The sequence below is a fragment of the Pavona decussata genome, unplaced genomic scaffold, assembly GCF_977016875.1.
Source record: "Pavona decussata unplaced genomic scaffold, jaPavDecu1.1 SCAFFOLD_155, whole genome shotgun sequence".
NCBI classification, from domain to species: domain Eukaryota; kingdom Metazoa; phylum Cnidaria; class Anthozoa; order Scleractinia; family Agariciidae; genus Pavona; species Pavona decussata.
This window is the reverse complement of record NW_028145567.1, coordinates 3,312,609-3,332,962: the sequence shown is the minus strand read 5'-3', so window position 1 is coordinate 3,332,962 and position 20,354 is coordinate 3,312,609. Positions and strand designations below refer to the sequence as shown.

Sequence of the window (20,354 nt, the reverse complement as noted above, 5' to 3'; positions counted from 1 at the left end):
GCACTTTGGTAGTGCAAATTAAACTTATTTAACGAGAAACTAATACATTTTGTATCTGTTCGTTGCACTAATTAAAATCAAATTGATCCAGTCTTTGATCTAGTGTTAGAATTCCATCACACGATAAGAAAAGCAAATGGGATATCTCAATGGGCATCCGTGGCGAGTTATGACCAGTTATAAGAACCAGGAATTCGAGTTATCAGGGTACATTTTGATGAAGGGAAACGAAATTTAGTTCGAGTTAGCGGGGTTTTCGAGTTATCGGAGCTCGAGTTAACCGAGTAAAAATGACTGAAAAGTTGGGTCAAATCCAAGGGAATTGAGACTCAGTTCGAGTTAGCGGGGGAGTTCGAGTTATCCGAGTTCGAGTTACCGGGGTTCTGCCGTAAAATATGAACGGGTTTATGAAATGTTGCCGGTACATAAGTAACAATGGCAAAGCTAATAAATAAAATAAGCTAAAATAAAGTAAATAAGCTTAGTTGTTTGGAGAAAGTGAATGGCCACCTGTTCGTCTTGGTTCGAGTGCAAACCAAGACAACGTTACTTGTAGCAAAACAAGAACTTCATCGTCGGATAAGTTTACTCTTCCATGAGAGGAATGTAGACAGCAGAGATCTCATTCTTTTTAAGTAAGTATAGTGACTCTGAAAGTCGCTACAGCTTGGGGTAACCAAGACAACGTTACTTGTAGCAAAACAAAAACTTTGTTGTCGGATAAATTTACTCTTCCAGGAGAGGAATCTAGTCAGCACAGATTTCATTGTTTTAAAGTAAGTAGAAACTAGTATAGTGACTCGAAAAGTCGCTACAGCTTGGGGTAGTAGTATGAACTAGATACAAAAGGCATTTGTTCTCAACAACGGTATTCTGAATTAATCCAAACAAATGCGTTTTACATAATGTTTAAAGAAAATTTTGCTGCACGAAAAAGGGAAAATTACATTTCTGATACATTGAAAAAGAAGGCACATTTTTTCAACACGTCTGCAGCGCTTTCCTAAAAGTTTCCTCATTATCATTTTTTTTTCTTACATCTGTACGGTCTCTCTCACTCTGACCACAAACCTCGATTGGCACTTTTCCTATTTTCGACTGGTATACACAACGGAATGGAAAACATACCCTTAAAATCTAGATTAAGATTCGTTGACGATCTAAAATCTTCGCTTCACGCTTTTTAAAACAGCATGAAATGGTAGTCTTTGGCTTCCCCAGTTGTGCTTTATTGTCGGTAAACGTTGAAACAAAAACGTTTAAATATACGATATGAAAGTAAGTAATCAAGGTTACCGCTTCAGCACGTTCCTCCCCCTAAGGTGTTATGCCACCCAACATATAGTATTAGTATTTACATTTCTTTTGGTACAAGTCACTGTGATTCCTTTACTTTTTAAGTCAGTAGCGGCTGAACGAGTTTTCCAGTCTGTTCAAAGATAATATCATTATCTCCATCCATTGTCAAGGGAAACAAAAGCGGATTCAGTGGTAAGTAGATACAAAATGGATTAGTTCAAAATAAGGGTAATCTGAATTAATAGAAACAGTTGCGTTGTATACTGTTAATTCAAAAAATGTTTTGGTCCCCAAATCGGGGCCGATTCGGCGGGAGCTATATTGAGGTTTAATTTGGCTCCACTAAATTAGGGCCTAAATAGTCTAATTTCAAGGACTGAAATGTACCAAAAGGACTAAAGTGTCGAGACTGGGCTCTAACTATGCAAGGATACAATAAGAAAAATAATATAACAATCAATGAAATCAAATGACAACGTATTAAATTTAGGAAGAACGTTTAAATAAAAGGGTTTAAACACGAGTTTTAAAATTACTTAAGGACTCTGAAGTTTTAATACAATCACAGACAAGCAAATTATTCCAGAGCGCTGGGGCGATTACAGAAAAAGCTCGCTTTCCATAGGTTTTAAGATTGTACTTAGGCACGACAAAGAGATCTTTCTTAACGGAGTGGAGTATTCTAGTAGGTGTATATTCAATTAGCATATCTGTTAGGTAGGTGTTAGGTCCAACTATGATTATCCTATATCCGACAACAGCCAGTGAAATAATTTTTCTTATTAAAAAACCAAGAAATATGGCTAGACCTTACTAATTTCATTTTACGAGAAAGATCAGAGGACTATTTGACGGCCGTGTATGGTGTAATGCTGATATATGTTGTCCAGTATTATAACTCAGTCGAAACTCTGAACTGCGTTATCGAATGATCCAGTTTTTAATTGCGTTCGACGTAAAAAGGACGTACTCCTAATACAGATTGGAGCCAAGATTATTGTATGGGATGTTGATTAAATCAATGAATGAATGAATGAATGAATGGTTCTTGGGACGCCTATCTGGCATTCCCCGCAGATTTTGCAGGGGTGGATGACGTCATCACCAACTTGGCAAAGGCGAGAGAGCCTGGGATCGACATCATCGAACGCACTCCCTAATCTTTGATTACTACTAGTTATATGATTTATATATCTGATATATTTACATTTAGTTATATGATTTATAATGTTACTTATCTGCTAGAAGGATAAGAGCGAACACTCTAGCGGTCGAAACCACTCAGAACGCGTTCCGTCATTGAGTTGAGTGGACCATCCAAAACGTGCTTTCCATGCGTATGTCTTCAGTCGGATAGTCAATATTATTTCCGAGTTATTTACGTTGATTTTGCGCTTCTCTTTTTGCCAGACAGGGAGAATGACAACCCTTGGATTGGTCTCTGCCCTGCTGATGGCATTTCTTCCGCACTGTAAGTTTATCAAATGTAGTGGTACGCTTTAATATTTTGTTCCTGACGGCAACATCTCAACTGTAAAAACTTCCTATCAATATCTGCACTCTTCAATGAGCTACCGTCATCTTCGCGTATAATATACCTCACTTCTCCTAACAATGCAACGCCAAGGTGCAGTGGAGTGATGTAATGACTTTTCTTGCATAAGTGTTTGCTCCGGGGTTCGAGTTTTGCGTCACGTCAGCACAACCCTATGGTTATATATTTTGGGCGGTATCGGAAGGTCAAAGGTCTGCTTCTGAAGGTTCGACTTGTTTTCAGTTTCCTACCTGTCGTCTATACGGTTATTACCCTTAAAGTTAAACTTTCAAAATATGTTTTTACACCAGGTCCCAACGCTTAAACTGGAAACCATGCTCTAACTAATCTATGCTTTTCAGGTTTTTCATACGATGAAAGTCTTCCTTTGTATATTCCTTCAATATCTTACCTGCGCGGAGAAAAGGCATGTAATCGGCGAACTAAACGTGAGTGATAAATCACTAAATTCTTGACATTTACTTAATAAATAAAATAACCAATATCCACCAGCTAACAGTCACGAAGTTAAATATTACAAAAATGTTACCGTTAAATTAAAACAATACAAGTTCTTTGGCATCCCTTGAAACCAACATTGAGATGGGCTCCTGCGTTGATTGAGGCCGACATTTTTGTAACTTTTGATAGCTTATTAGTTCTTCATCAGGGCCACTGGGAAGGTGGTCCTCTATTAAATAAATCGACGGCAGTTTTCTGTGGTCTATCGTCTGATAGACCATAAAATGTCGTTATAAAATGTTCAAAACTGAGGTGGAATCACGAGCCGCAAACGAGCGGTTTCACTGCCAAATTTTGAACATTTTGTGGGCTATAAGATGATAGACCATAGAAAGCCACCGTCTATTTGTTTTGTGTGTTTTTGTTTTTTTTTTGCAATAACATGGAAAAAGTACGAGTGGAATTGGCTTTATTTTCCGTTGGGAAAACCCGTGCGTTACATGTGACGTCATCATAATTGTCTGCACTCTTATAGACAATAACTAAGAGCCAATCAGCACACAGGAGTTTTGACAGTTGTTATAAAATTAAGTTTAGAACCGAAATACTACGATACTTTTCTGTTTCTTGTCTACACCTATATTTTACGTTTTCCGAGTAGTTATCTTTTTGACTTTTAGTTTTTGCAAACGTCCGCGGGAAAAGGGTTTAACGGAATAATATCAATTCAGAAGGATGTAAGTAAAAGTTCTGGAGAGCACTGATATTTGTAGCTACGTGGAAAAACTTATGAAGTCTGACAAATAGGTTTGACAACAACGAAAACACGTTCCAAAAGCCTTCACTATTAAAACTGAGAGAAGTGCTTGCTTCACACATCTGTCCACTGCTGGATAAAGTTAGCCACTATAAGTTGTACTTAGTGGGCAGACAAACATAAAGCAGTTTTCAACTGACTATCGAAAGTAAACTCGCGTTTACTTTGTTTTTGCTTTACTACGCTCTCTGGATGGTTGACAAAACTCGCACAAACTTCTTAATTAATTATTAAGTAATTATTATTATATAATTATTATTATTAATCATTGAAAAGTACATCCAAAACCAACCGTGAATTGCTTTCGGGCGTTTATCCGCGCTTTGCATCAGTCAAACATGCAATAGTGGTTCATTGTGTTGTTCACGTGTTGTGATTGGCCAGCGTAATTACTTTCCTTTGATGACAGTCAATTTAAAACTCTAATTCGTCCCATTATTTATCCTCTGGTCAAGTTCAACAACAACGCGACTAAAGTACAAAATTAAGGGCTCAAGATACTTTCATCAGTAGGGATGCTAACAATGTTTTTAATCTATCGTTGCAGCGATTGGTCCTTTTGATATCACTCTCTCCTCGTCTACACGAATGGCGCCATTCAAACTCCAAGATGTCCCGGATAAAAATGGAATGACTATGTGTATGTGGCTAAGGTTTCAAGGACAACTTATAGGACACCCCGCCCTGATGCTTTTCCTGATTGCTTATAGCAACCAACCTAATATCCTAACAAGAGAGAGCTTCTCCTTGACCGTAAATGGATATAAAAAACTTGTCTTTGGCATCGGTCTTTGGAACAAAAACTGGTAAGGCCGCTTCTCGTAACGCAAACTTTCAAGGTTAAGGGGCCAAACAAATTAATGATCAGAAGTACAAAATTGGCGATTGTTTCAATTTCTGCTGGAAAGCGCTGTCCAGCATTACTCTTAATTCGTCGGAATAATCATTTACATTTAAATTCACCGTTATAATCCATCAAATATTTTCGTAACCGAATATACCCCAGCTAAAACTGGGGAATATCATCGTGAATATTCCCCAATTTCAAAAACTGCAAGGCGCGTCTTGCTTACAATTGAACAGTTAATGTCAAGATGGCGGAACGTTTGCTTTTGTGACAGAAGGAGAGATAAACCTGCTGGTCGATAGAGCAGTATCAGAAAACAACATACGCTCTAAACGTTTTTGACGGTAAACTGTTCTTAAACGAAATGTTCAAATACTCAAACTCGTTGGTACATGTTGCGAAAAATATTTGAAGGATAATAGCCACAATAGCCTCCATTTGGCTTTAAAAATATGCTCAGATATTTGAGCATATTTTCGCGCCAAATGGCGGCTATTGTTTATATATCTTTAAGTTGGAAGGAATTTATTCTGCTCAAGGAAACCCTTAATACGTTCTCTAAAGTAAAAAATATCCAAAGAGAGTAAGCCATAAAATCAGATCTCGGGGAAGGGGGATACAACAAAAACGTTCATCTGAAGCAATTGAAAGACTGAATTCTGGAATCATGTAAACAAACACCAATTTTTTTTTTTCTTAAAATGACACAATCTCCTGGGCTCAGTTTTTTAAAGCCCGATTAAGCTAATCCTGGGTTAACGTGAACTTTGATTCAAGTTTAATTACTAGTCAATAAAGATTCTTCGAAAAGATTTTTGCCCCGCAGTTTTGACTTAGACTTTTCTTTACCTTTAGCTTGCATTTAGGCTTTAAAACCACTTTTAAAAAGCTAAATGAAAACCTCGCTTAACTTTTAATCGTAGATTAGCGTTAATCGGCTTTCGAACAACCCGGGACAGGTCAGTAAGATAAGATAAGATAAGATAAGATAAGATAAGATAAGATAAGATAAGATAAGATAAGATAAGATAAGATAAGATAAGATAAGATAAGATAAGATAAGATAAGATAAGATAAGATAAGATAAGATTAACCAAAACAAAATTTACATAAAATTACAACTTGAAAAGGAAAACAAGAGATGGGTCCTATAACGTTGAAGGATTCCTATAAGTAAGATAGCTATGAACAAAATAAAAAATATGTCCGTATAACTTTGTAAAAAAAAATATTTACAGTATACAGTTTTCTGAGTAATCTTCCCTGAAGTATCAGTTTAGTTTCAAGGCATTGCGAGTTTGGAAATTCCCACTTGTATGCACAGAGTTGCAATGGGTGGCCAAACAGACTCAAGGGTGAGCGCAAGCTGCACGAAAAGCCATTTTAACGCCGTCTTGTGCACGTGGCACTACAAAGAAAGCATCACTGAGACGAAGGTAGCGCAAAAAGCCCGCTACAATTTCCATGTAGATTAAAGCTGTAAGAAAACAAACGGTGGCAATGTCAAGGACACCTAAGCATACGCATGCCTCAGTTACCATCCTGACCATTCGCTGAATGCTACTCAGTTCTTCTCGTTTAGAACCGAGGCTTAATAAGAGGGGTTTACATGGAGTCATGAGAACATAAGTTGCAATAAGATGTTGATTTTTTGGCAAGTGGGCAGTTTTGATCAAACTCTTTTCGAATATCTCATCCAATTGCATAATTTGCCAAATTTAGTTTTTGCGACGTCATCACTTTAGGACGCGATTATTTTCACATTGGTGATAGACACCGTCTCACATTCTTGGGATCTCTACTTCTAATACTCAGTAGTTAGCAAGCATTTCCAACCCAATCTTTGCGATGTGGTAGTCACTAGGGCCGGATTGCAACATCGATCATCTAGCTAGTACTCACGTGGGATATTAAAATACCACAATGTCAGGTCTCCGATGGTCGATCTCTCTAGCTGTAAAGAAGTCAAGGTCGACCCACAGGATGTTACACTTTTCAACATCATTCAGAACCCTCTTTGGGAAATGTTGGTACCAGTGATCATTGCATGACCTTTTACCTCCACGCACTGACAACGTGCATCACGCTCTCCACCAGATTCCCAGATAACCTTCGCTTTTTAACTCCATTCGGTCCATTTTGTGAATATCCTTCGTCAATGAGTTTGTTTTCAAAGCCAAATTCTAAGCTGCCATAAGACTCTCGGTTTTCTCTTCGGGTCACCCTTAGACAACAAAGTCAATCACATTTCGGTCTTTAGCTTCCCCGCATTTCTATCAAGCTGACCTTAGAACTTCATCTCTGAGATAAGAAGAGTACAAAAAATTGTGATTATAAGTAGGATTATGATCATGAGGGTGATTACCATCGGCATCATCATCATCATCATTATTATTTATTTATTTATTTATTTATTTATTTATTTTAGCGAATTTGACGTCGAGCGACTTATGGACAGTCCAGACTGGAACCATGTCTGTTTTGTACGGGACAGAGGAATAGGCATTACAAGATATTACCTGAATGGAATACAGCTTGATTATCAAGTCTGCGATGGTGGAGCATTACCCGCGGGAAAATCATTGCAACTTGGAGGCGGAAATAGAAAAGGAACCGATGTTGAAATGACAGGTTTTTATCTATGGAACAGAGAGCTAGCCGAATCCCATATTATTAATGAAGCTAAAAAATGCAACGGAGGAGGAATGGGACAGCCTCTTGTACATTGGCGAGACTTTAACGACGCATGCGGGGGAGATATCGCGTTTAAACCAGTGCTAAGGACGCCTTCCCAGTGTCAGGTCCCTAGAAGTAAGTGTTGTCGACAATTCTAATATTTTTTATCGGGGTTATTTTGCAAGAGGGAAATTTCATGTCAAAGCATTGCACTTTGGAAGTTAGTCAAGCCTTGTCACTTCCCTTAAGCCTTCAGATTCTTACTGTGACTAACCTAGTTTAATGATAGGAACCTTATCACGCACAACAACGACGGGCAACACAAACGGTTTAATAAGGTAAACAGTGGTTCTGCACGCCCGTTTAAAAAAAGTACATTTCTTCAACGTCCTATGCAAGACAGTAGCGCGTATTAATCAAATTCAAAGTTTTCAGGAGAACGTGGGTACACAGCAGTGAATTTTTAAATTATGTTCCTGGATAATTCGTTCGCATTGTGCAAGCTGAACGGATTGGAATAATCACAAAGTAAATCAAATGACGTGAATATTTATTTCTAAGTGACGTTTTCGTTGGCGTTAACGTCGTGATTTGATAAGATTCCTTTTATCCTCTTCAAAGTATTCCTAGCCATTTTCCCTACCCTCTACCTCAACATCTCTGTTCCAAGTTTTCCTTTCCTATGTTTCTTCTCACTTCTTTTATTTTATTTTCATTTCTTTATTACTCTCTTGATTACGGTTTCATGGTCCGTCGCTTTTCAAGGTCCTTCCGCGGGCATAATGAGTTGATTAAGCACATTTCTTTCTGAAAGCGTCATCTTTCTAAACAGGCCCAACTTCAGAAGCTCATTACAAGTACGCCAATACTGATAACCAATCCCATTGCTAAAGTGCCTCTTGCCCAATAAGCGTCCATTTTTAGAGAATTTGGCGTAATTGATGAGGATGGAAGTGAAGACATTGATTTGGAATAGCCTATCCCTAACCCTTCCTGGAATAACCCATTTTAAGGACGGTGCCTACTAAAACAGAAGTATTTTTGCGCGGTTTATGACTGTGCGGGAAAACGGCTGGCAAGGGCTGTTGGAATCCGAAAAGAAAATTGGGGGTCACTACGCAATTTTTAGACATAATTAAGCAACAATAATTCTAAAAAGGCGTAAAATAAAAAGCAATATATGGCTGTTTTTTTTTTCCAAATTGAAGTTTTATTGTCTCTTAAAAATGCATGGTTACCCTCAATACCAAGAGCACTTGTTAAGTTCTGCTTTCTCCGCATAGTTTTAAACCGCGCAAAAATATCCCTGTATTAGTAGACACCACCGATAGGAAACCCGAGTATCTTGAGATGCGCAGAACGTATGCGCAATAGCAAAAGTAGGCACTGTCCTTAAATGCAGGAGACCAGGGTTCGCGTCCTGGCCGGTGAACCATATTTACACATAGTACGTTACATCTTCCTTTTACACGTTAACTTACTTGATATGAAGGTGGCTGGCACCGGTTTCCAGCACTTTCCAGCGCTTATACTTTGATGGATCAGTACTACCACCCTTCATCAATTGATATAAAATAATGGTATCAAGCAAATGCCTAGTCATTGGTGCACAACTTATGGTCATAATCGGCTACCATAGCAAGATAATAGCCTGTTAAAAAGAACCATCTTACATTTTCGAAAATTTAAGACGGCTTTGAATCCCTAACTACAGACGTCTTAAGTTTTGCAAAAAGTTGGATCTGAACACGCTGATTAAAGTTCCATAATTAAAATGGAGGTCAACAAGCTCGTTTCTGAGTTATAATCACTTAGGGACGGTGCCTACTTTTGTTACTGGGCATACGTTCTGCGCATCTGGAGAAACTCGGGTTTCCTTTGGGTGGTGTCTAGTAATACAAGGATATTTTTGCGCGGCTTAAGACTAATTAAGTATGCGGAGAAAGCAGAACTTAGCAAGTGCTCTTGGTATCCAAAGAGAAAATTGGAGGTAAGCATGTATTTAAAGAGTGAACGACGTTTCGATGACTCCATGTCATCATTATCAAGTTCGAAGTACAGGGTAAAATTAATCATATATATAGTAAACAAAAGTGTGAAAATATTTAGGGAATAAACAAGGGAGTTAAAGCATTCAATTGTTATGTAAAAAGTTTGGCGCGAACTGAATCCTTATGTTGCTGTTAAACAGCACCTCATAGGTCAGGCAGTCAAACTTTGTGCGGCATTTCTTTAGAACGATAAACTGGTCTTGTAGATTAGTTGCTTGCAGCTTGTGTTCTTCTTTCAGGTGTTTACCAATAGCAGAATGGTTACGTTCAGTGATGCGTTGAAAGGGATGTCGGGATGTATATCCCACATAATCTGTATCGCACAGATCACATGAAAATTTATAAACAACGCAGTGTTGGTTAATCAGGGGATGTTTGGCCTCCACCACTTTGATATCATCAGGAGCCTCCTGATATCATCAATAATTTTTGTGCTAGTAAACACTGGGCGCAAATCACTTCCATTTTTCTTGCTCGCTGTGATCTTTTCGTACAGCGTCGGCCGAACTCTGATCAAAGTTGAATGGTAAGACAATTGTAATGGGATGATCTAGTAGGATTTCGGGTTGTGGTTCGACTTGATCTTGTGAACGGATGAAACTGCTGATGGTCGATTCAATAAGTCACGGAGGATACTTCAATTTCAGGAACATTGAGTTCAGGTTGTTACATTTATCAGTAAAAAGATCCGGAGAAGCTGAAAGGCGGTGTGCGCGAATTAACATTGTTTTTAAGAGTGAGTGTTAATACTTATTGTCAACATGACTTTGATAGTGCAGTAAGAGACCTTTGTTGGTCGTTTTTCTGTGGACGCTTGTTGCTAGTTGATTTCCTTTCATTTCAATTTCCATTCCAACGAAGGGTAGCTTGTTTTTGGTGACTGTTTCTATCATTCAGCGTTGTAAGAAAGGCTTCAGTAGATGGAATATCGGGTGCCGTGGCCAAGGTATCATCCACGTATCTTCTGTAGAAAGAAGGCAATTTGTTTTTGCTTTCCAGTTTCTCTTCGATAGAGCACATGAAAACATTCGCCATAAGTGGGGCTAAGGGCGAGCCCCTGGCAACTCCGTCAATTTGTTCATAAAGATGTCCATTAAACTGAAAAAGTTGATGTTTTGTAGCAACCCGATCCTCAATAGTTCAACAAGATCATCCTGGGTGATGTTTAACTGATGCGTTTCGTTAACCAGTTCTGGGCAAAGGCTTTGTTAGCGAGAATCTGGATCGTTTCTTCCAAGGGGACACTTGTGAATAATACAGAAACGTCATACGATACAAAGATATCATTTTCGTTGACTTGAAGATGTTGGATTTGCTGAGCAAACTCAAAGATATCGGACATCGTGTATTTGTTAGTTGAGAAGGGCTTTAACTTCTCATGTGGCCATTTTGCTAGGGCGTAGTTGTAAGTCCCTGTTGCAGAAAGAATTGGTCGCATGGCCAGATGCTTTTTGTGTGTCTTACGCAATCCATAGAGATGAGCTAATCTGGTTCCTTTTGGACACAGTAAATCAGCAATGTGTTTGGGAAGAATTCTGCGGACTACTGAATCTCTATGGATTGCCTAAGACAATCGCTCATTTTTGTTGTAAAGTGCTTCACGAAACCTTTTATTATCAGAAAGCATGTATTTTTCAGAGATAATAATTAAAAGCTTCAATTTGGGAAAAAAATGCCCGACATTGCTTTGTAATTTAGCACCTTTTAAAATTATTGTTGCTTAATTATCTAAAATGCGTGGCTACCACCAATTTTCTTTTAGGATTCCGATAGTCCTTGCTATAATCCACTTTTCCTGCATAGTCATAAACTGCGCAAAAATAACTTTGTGTTACTAGGCACCGTCCTTAAAGCTAAAATTGGGGCTGTTTTTAACAGGTTATTTTGTTGCCATGGTAACTTATTGTGACCCTAACTTGTTTGCCAATGATTAGGCATTTGCCTGATACCATTATTGTTGTATTAGTTGATAAAGGATGGTAGTATATTGATCTGTCAAAGTATAAGTGATGTGAAGTGCTGGAAACTGTATTAAGCCACCTTAAACAACAAAAATGGATGTATTGACAACTTTTTCCTACCTTATAGCGTTGGACGGCGGTTACTCTCAATGGTCAGCGTTTAGTGGATGCAGTGTTTCTTGTGGGGGAGGATTCCAAACACGCACAAGAACTTGTACAAACCCCCCGCCGTCTGGAGCTGGAGGCTGCAGCAGCCAGGGACCTGATAAAGAAACACAGTGGTGCAACACACAGGAATGTCGTAAGATGCCAATAACCATTTAAGTTCTGTTTTGCATTATCGTTTTAACGATGCTTTTTATAGTAAGCTGACGTTATGTAAATGTACATGTTCTGACCAATAATTGTGACTTACCACATGGACAAGGACAAGAATCTTTTTTTCAATTACACTCATCCATTCGGACAAGGAAGAACGTGGATTTAGACCATAACCCCAGTGACCAACCAATCCACCACCAACACCACCACCACCAACAACAACGACAACAGTTATGTTTATATGTGGGGCCTTCACTTAGTTAAGCTGTGAGGCATTAGGTCTCTTGGAAAGGTGGTAAGTGCTTAATGTCAAAGAGAACGGTAACAACGTTCCAAAAATGTGTTTATTGGCCGTTTTTTAAGGTGGCTGGCACCGGTTTCCAGCACTTAAACTTTGACTACCACTTTTGATCAGTTAAGGACGGTGCCTACTAAAACAGAGGCATTTTTGCGCAGTTTATTACTTTGCGGGAAAAGTAGATCTTAGCAAGGGCTATTGGAATCCAAAAAGAAAATTGGGGGTAACCACACATTTCTTAGAGATAATTAAGAAACAATAAATCTAAAAAGTGCTAAAATACAAAGCAATGTCAGTTATTTCTGAAAAATGAATGGCTACCCCCAATTTTCTTTTTAAATACCAAGAGCACTTGCTAAGTTCTGCTTTCTCCGCATAGTTTTAACCCGCGCAAAAATACCCCTGTTTCCAACCATAGGAAACACGAGTATCTCGAGATGCCAAAACATCTGCGCAGTAACATAATGTCAAACAAATGCCTAATCATTGGTGAACAAGTCATAGTTTTCTCGACTTTGTATGTTACCACAACATTATTTTAGCTTTAAAGGAAACCTCCACTTTCGAAACATGTTAACGTTACATTATTGAAAATTCAATTTTCTTTGGAATTTCATTGGAAATCATGGAAATAATATTTCAGTGTCGAAAAAAACATAATTTGATTATCGGCTATTTTCGTTTTTAAATTTCCCGCGCGCCGCCATCTTGGATTTCATGACGTAATAAGGTTGCTCAATTGTTTTACACAAAAGAACTTCTGCTGAATTACAATAGCGGCAACCATTACACGTCATCAAATTCAAAATGGCTGCACCCAGGAAATATAAAAGCGAAAGTTGCCGATAATCATATCTAGTTTTTAACACACTTGAATGTCATTTCTACGTTTTAGACAAATATTTAGAATTTAGACACTACAGTCAAACCTCCCGTAAGCGACCACCCATAATGTCAAGGATATGTGGTCGCTTACGGGAGGTGGTCGCTTACCAGAGGTCAGGCCACAGGGGGGGGGGGGGGGGGTTAAATTTCGGGTAATTTACATATGGTAATTGCGGACACCTAACCCTTTTGCCAGTGCTTATCTAAACCCAAAGTAAAAACTTTTCTTTAGACTGCCTGATTTAGGAGCAAACAGTAAACGGCATGTTTGCAATGTTACATTTCAAGCGTAACACATCAACAACTTTGGCGTTTGTTTGTTTGTTACATAATCCAGTTGACGTTCTTTATCGCCACAATTTTTCTGTTGGATAATACAAGGTTGAGAGAGTCATCACCGGTCGTGCATGTACATGTATGCTATTTGCAAGATAAGAAAGTTTCTTTCCTATAGGGATTCAACCTGATTAAAGTTTATTTCGGTGTACACTATAGTGCATGTATATGTTATCATTTGTTTCAATGTCGGGAGACACTTCCGGTAGCTCCGGCTATAAATACGGCATCCGCTGTAATGATGTGGCCCAATATGTTACAGTCAATTTTCGCCCGTGAGAGAAACAGCAGATTGTGTGTCAAGTGGTCGCCTACGGGAGGTTAAAAACAATTGGAAGTTTTAAATAATCATCTCTGAAAGTGGTCGCTTACGGGAGGTGGTCGCTTACGAGAGGTGGTCGCCTGCGAGAGGTTCCATCTATAGTGATTTGACTTGAAAACTTTTGGTATTTTGGAAAAGTGGTCGCTAATGAGAGGTGGTCGCTTACGAGAGGTGGTCGCAAAGGGAGGTTCGACTGTATTTCCAACGCTTACCCGTCAATTTGTTGTAAGAGTGGAGGTTCCCTTTAAATGATTATAACTCAAACACGAGCTCGGTGACCCATACTAGTTACTGTCGAATTGTAATTAACACGTCAAGACGCAACTTTTTGCAAATCTTTTTTTATTAAAAGAAAATATGTTCGGAAGGATTCAGAGCCACCTTAAATTTTCGATAACTTAAAGTGGTTCTGAACCCCTTCCTACATTTTTTCTTAAAATTGGCAAAACGTTGCGGCTGAACATGGTGATTACAGTTCCAGAATAAAAATATCGGGATCACTGATATAGTTTTCGAGTTAACAATAAACTAAAGCTAAATTTAGAGCTGCATTTAACAGCTTATGTGGTTACTATGGCAACCTTTAAAATCGAGAGAAAAAATTATAACTTGTTTCTCAATAATTGGACATTTGTTTGATTCCATTATTGTAGTATACACTGATAAAGAGTGGTGGTGGTGATCGATCAAACTGTAACTTGGGGGAAATGCTGGAAACCGTTGAGCTACTTACTTTTGAAGGAAGAATGTGCCCAAGAACGTAAACGATTGTAGAGGACCATTTCGGCTAATGTAACCGAACAGGCAAAAGTCAAACATATAGCACAGAGTTTTGCAGCTGCTTTTGTCCGATCGGGCAGCGAGAATTAAATTTTCCCTTATAGGAATGGAAAAGTCACCCGTCTCGAACATTCGGTAGTTATGACTTGCTTACGCTGATGGGACAATACAGCCTCTAACAAATTCGGTAATATTCGAGCGGGTCACGAAGAAAGTGACTTCTGGATGATATTTTCTACTTTGCAGTCGTACTCACAAAATAACATGAAGAGGTGCCCTGAATTTGTTGGATATTGTCAAGTATCAGATTATCTAGAAACTACTATCAGGAGACACCAGATAATTCCCCGCATATATTCTTGGTTCTTACTTGAGCAAGATGATGATGATGATGAATGAATTCTTATATACCGCACATATCACCAAGTCTCAGGGCGGTTTACAATTCTATGGGGTGAGATCGGACGTCAGCATGTGAAGGCGCCTCTGGCAGGCGCTATCGGTCCATATTAGATCTCACCCACCCACTCAACCCATGCAAGCATGAGTGTGAAAGATAGAAGGCAAGAACACAACACCGGGAACTACGTCCCCTACTCTTGCGAACAGTGTGTGGGTTCTTAAACGTCCCACAAAGTTATTATGAACAAGAGTTGTGAGACGGGACCTACGATTTATCGTCCTTATCCGAGAAGACTAGAAAGTCTAACCATTTGCAGATATGTCATTACAAAGGCAACACTATTCTCCTTAATTAATTTAAGGACCCTGAGTGTTGGTCCGGCCGGGGTTTGAACCCGCGACCTCCTGCACGGGAGCCCGGTGCTCTACCAACTGAGCCAACCGGTCGGCGGTCGTATGTCGTAATGCATGATACAAAGTCGAATCTCGTGCCTCACTGTCAATCAAACGCCTTATTGTTCATCGCTCATGCTTGTCTCTATTCATTAATTTTCACGCGTAACTATGACATAACAAACATTAAGGATATTTCTATTTTAGTTTACCGAAGTATTTTTGCGCGGCTTATCACTATGTGGGAAAAGCAGATCTTAGCAAGGACTATTGGAACCCAAAAAGAAAATTGGCGGGTAACCGCGCATTTTATTTTTGAGATAATTAAGCAACAATAATTCTAGAAAGTGCCAAAACACAATACAATGGGCATTTTTTTTTTCAAATTCCAGCTTAAATATCCGAATACTGAATACCGAATACTTGTAACTTGTAACGCGCATTTTAACATGACGTGATGATGAAATGCGCCCACCATGAGAGTATACACACAAAGAACAGACCACAACACCGGGAACTACGTCCCCTACTCTTTGCGAACAGTGAGTGGGTTCTTTAACGTCCCACAGAGTTATATACAAACAAGGGTTGTGAGACGGAAAATGCGCGCTTACCCCTACCTACCCTTCTTTTCGGATTCCAATAACCCGTGCCAAGATCTGCATTTCCCGCGAAGTTATAAGCCGCGCAAAAATATCTCTGTTTTAACAGGCACCGCCAATAGAAACTCGACTTTCTCGCAGATGCGCAGAATGTATGCGCAATAGCAAAAGGAGACACCGTCCTTAAGCTGTGTACCATATGTCTTTTTTTTTCTCTCTTCAGCTATTACTTTTGACGTTCGACTTAACAACCAATTGATTCAACGTGACCAGGCTAAGACCATTAAAGTCCCTGAACGGCTCTCAGAAATGACCATGTGCATTTGGGTGAAGTTAACTAGTGGGCAATTTACGGATTTTACGCTCGTGGAATACAAATCAAGTGTGCAGAACAACGGTTTTGGTCTCAGACTTACCTTTCCTGGTAAATTGAAGAAAAAAGCTATGTACAGATACATTTTTAAGATCTTCTGGATGAAGCCTGGGGTGCCCGAGAACGAAAAGTGGTAAGGAATACATGTATATGGTGATTAAGCCGTGTGAAATCCCGTCCCTGGATTGCTTCAGGTAATCGTGATGATTGTGGATGGATACTTACGTTATGTCTACTGAGGGTTGGCCGATGCCAGTTTTTCAAATCGATCTGATATGAGTAAGCAATTTACCGATATCTGACATTCTTTTCGATATCAATTTCCATATCGATATTATGACATCATCGTCCATGATTTCATTGATTTGTTTTGCGAATTCATCACTGAAGGCAGTGCTTATGCTCAAGCTACATGTATAGCTCATGGTCTCTTCATATAAGCCCGGTTTCCAAGATCTCGTCTCATCTGCATTTCCTTTGTAAAACTTTCCATGTGTTGATGAGAAGGCGGTTAGTTTCGTTACTGAGATGTTTGGATTTGCAACCGAGATCTCTGTAAACGGACTGACGATATTTTCCATATATAAACTCCAGCCCGTTACCAGGACTTCCCAAAAATGGCCTATAAAAGTCTTGATTTCGACGCCGATAAACAAATTCAGTACCAAGAACTGTAAGTGGGGTTGGCAAAACCTTATGTACACGATGCATTTATGTTCAGAGCTGTGGGTGCTTTACAGTTGCCGTATGATTTCGACAGACGTTCAAAGGACGTGAAGGCCAAAGCAAAGAATCCGGCATCTTTTTCGTCTCTGTAACCGGGATGAAACTTTCCATAGGCAAATGAAAAAAAAAAAAAGACCAAATTCGCCCCGCTAACCGGGCGAGCCCGCGGTCAACGGGCTCATATGAAGAGGTTGGATTTGCAAAAATGCACCTGCCCTCAAACTGTAAAAGGCCCAAACTTCACCTGTAGCCAGTATCACTCCCCTTCTCCCCACTGTACTTTTGACGGACAGCTGCCAGTCACCCACCTTCACTGAGCCATGCACCTAGGCTTTGTGTCAGCATAAGCCCATCCATTATTCAGGCCAGGCATCTGACTGGAGATCTTGGCCCAAACTATGCCGCCTTTCACTATAGCCTAGGAAACAAAAGAAATTCAACTGAGTTAAAAGTGTCATAACCCTCCGTTTCCCACCCCTGTGCTCTTGAAACGTAACATGCAGTCACCTATCGAAAGTTAGGCCCAACACTGAGTTATGTAGCAGGCTACTGCGCATGCTTGGCGATCAGCCCCTAAAGTTTCAACAAGCACACTGGCTTGAAAGCAGTCTGCACCAGCTTTCAAGCCCTTACTCCGCAACGACGACAGCGACGACAACGACAACGCCACAAAACAATAGGTTTAACGAGCAAAAAATAATCGCTCTGTATGTGCGTCTTACATTTTGGTACATTTCTTTGCTGTCCTCTGCAAAACAACAACGTGAAATGACCAAATTGTAGGTTTTTTGGAAAACGTGAGCACACGACGGTGAATTTTTCATTTTCTTTCTTAACTTGAACGCCACTCCAACCAATTTGGTTCCTGGATAGTTCGCCATTTCTGTAGAAGTTGAATGAGTTGAAATAATCGCGAAGTAGCACAAATGAAATAAAGTTATAGTTCCAGGTGACGTTTTCGTTGCCGTTGCCGTCGTCACTGCTTAAGCTCCCTATTGTTCAGGATAGATATACTGCAGGCGGCCTTCGTAAATTTCGCTCCAGGCACGAGTTGCATAAAACTTAACGTCGGGCGTAACTGCTAACGCCAGACCTTCAGCCCAGTCACATTCAGTATTTTAACGTCTGATGATAGCATTTACGCCCGCCGTTAAGTTTTAGGCAACTCGTCCCAGGTCTCCTCCTCCCACTGACCTTATAACATTTGGCTTCATCATTCTCTTACAGCAAAGTGGAAATTCGTGGACTTCAATTAAACAGGTGGCGTCATTTATGTGTATCGTGGAGAGCAAATAACAATAATGCAAGGTTCTACAGAAATGGAATCCCGATAAAAAGACCCAAAAATCTACGACGTTATCACTGTCGAGCAAGCGAGAGGAGTGGAGGCGAATATATGACCTTAATGGGTGTAGCCAATCACGTGGACCAATCGGTTTCTCGCACGAGTGAAGAGGTGCAAATTAGCGGGTTCGCTTTATGGGACAGAGTCCTTACAATTGGAGAGATAGGCAAGGTCAGGGAAACATGCGAAGGGTTCAGAAAGTTCAGTCCGGTAGTGATCTGGGATGATTTCTACGAGTCTGTGAAATCCAATGCGGAGGGTTCTTTAATCAGCCCAACGAAATGCCAACCATGACAGTATTAATTTCATCAGAAATTGAATTCTACAATAAAGTATTAGCTTTCAATGAGGAACTGTCAACGAAGCTAAGCAAGGTTAATTATGTTCTTAATTAGTACATCAGTGAAATAAAATGACTGTAATTTGACAGAAACGAGCGATGACTCTGCTTTTAATAAAAAAAAAAGAAAAAGAAATTATAAATAGTCTTTAAGACCTTGTTCACTGCGTGCTCTTGAAAAGCAGATTTTTGTTTACAAGCCTAGCCTCACTAGCCTGTATTAACATAAAGGATACAATTAGCTACCAATAAATGGTCTCCACAAATTGAAAGAGCTTGGCAAACTTGGAATTTTCGGAAAATTGAATAGTTTTTTTTTTACTTAACATTTTAAAAAGAATGTATGGCTGGGCCAGCCATCCACGCATTTTTTGAAAGTTTCACACTTGTTGAAGGCTAATTTCTCTGAGACTATTCAACATTTCACAGCACTACTTCCAGCAACTACCACCAGTGACATTTTTATTAGTTTGTGGTGTCCATTTGTTTATAGCCTGTTGTTTGATTTTTGGCAATGAGGGAAAATGCGAATAATGACGACAGCAAAGATTCCCCTATACTTAGCGATGATCAGCGATGATAGATAAATGAGTTAAAGGTTGTTTCTAGAATGGGTACTCCAAAACAAGGTTGGACACGTTATGATGTTTACATGAAATAGTATTCTTCATGATCATAGTCCCGATGTAGCCTACAACAGAAATTCTTGTTCAAGATTTGGTTGAAAGGGTAGAACACTTGAATGTGGCCTTCACGACGATCATACCGGAAATTGCGATCTTTTAGCGTCATCATGACCCGGGGTCACACAGATACATATCTGACTCACGGTTAGTATTGAAACATAATCAATGAACAAATGGTTTCTGTCTCCAAATCAAAGGTAAAAACGTAAGGATTTAAGCCCGGGAATTGAAGCACAAGGTACTCTACTTAACAAATGTTGTTTTCCCCTTGATTTCATTCTGACTGCAAGTAATGGAATTGTATCTGGTGGTTACTTATTGCCTCACTATATCTCTGTATTTATCGATTTGGTGGAGTTAGCGATGCTGGAGGTTATCACTGCTAAAAGATCGTAGACTTACGCACCACGCGGTCAAATATGGCCCGAGTTTAAGCTGGTAATAGCCTCTTGTTTTCAGTGAAGAACTGAGAGAATAGAGTTCCATTTAGGCAGGGAACAGTGTAGTGTTTTGGTGCTAAACGCAGGTTATTTGGGGCCTTAAAGCACCGATTTGAAAACTGGTCAGGTGTTTTCAAGGCTAACTCTATGAAATAAGTTAAAAATTACCACTTTTGTCAGCTTGCCCACGTTAGTATAGTGGACATCAGGATATAGGACGAAAACGACCCGAGGTTCATGGCTGTTAAATTCAAAATGAGTTTCTGTTGTATAAACATCATAAGGTGTTCAACCTTGTTTCAACCATGAGCCGAAGCGCCAGAATCACATGGTCGATCCCAGTTCGCTGTCGGTTCATAACCGGAATCCGGTTTTGTAGTCTACTAACTGTCCAACAGGCATTGAGGATTCTCACTCAACCATATTGACTGCCAACTGATTGAAGCTACTGAATAGCA

General features: G+C 39.5%; 1 protein-coding gene and 1 long non-coding RNA gene across 3 annotated transcripts in view; one reads left to right on the top strand and one right to left on the bottom strand.

Annotated features, from left to right (window-relative positions):
• Positions 1–1,427: 1,427 nt before the first annotated feature.
• LOC146465907 (uncharacterized) lies at positions 1,428–18,858 on the top strand. The gene is made up of 8 exons (XM_085128086.1): positions 1,428–1,491; positions 2,710–2,770; positions 3,196–3,282; positions 4,660–4,918; positions 7,388–7,770; positions 11,775–11,948; positions 16,210–16,492; positions 18,313–18,858. Exons 2-8 carry the CDS (start codon positions 2,719–2,721, stop codon positions 18,722–18,724), a joined length of 1,650 nt encoding a protein of 549 aa, XP_084984212.1. The 5' UTR covers positions 1,428–1,491; positions 2,710–2,718; the 3' UTR covers positions 18,725–18,858.
• Positions 11,826–20,354, bottom strand: part of LOC146465903 (uncharacterized) — a 56,408-nt gene continuing 47,879 nt past the window's right edge. For both annotated transcript variants that reach the window (XR_014868180.1, XR_014868179.1), the window contains exons 5-6: positions 17,394–17,503; positions 11,826–11,909 (exon numbers count right to left, since the gene is read on the bottom strand). This is a non-coding gene — a long non-coding RNA (uncharacterized LOC146465903). The remainder of the gene's footprint in view (positions 11,910–17,393; positions 17,504–20,354) is intronic.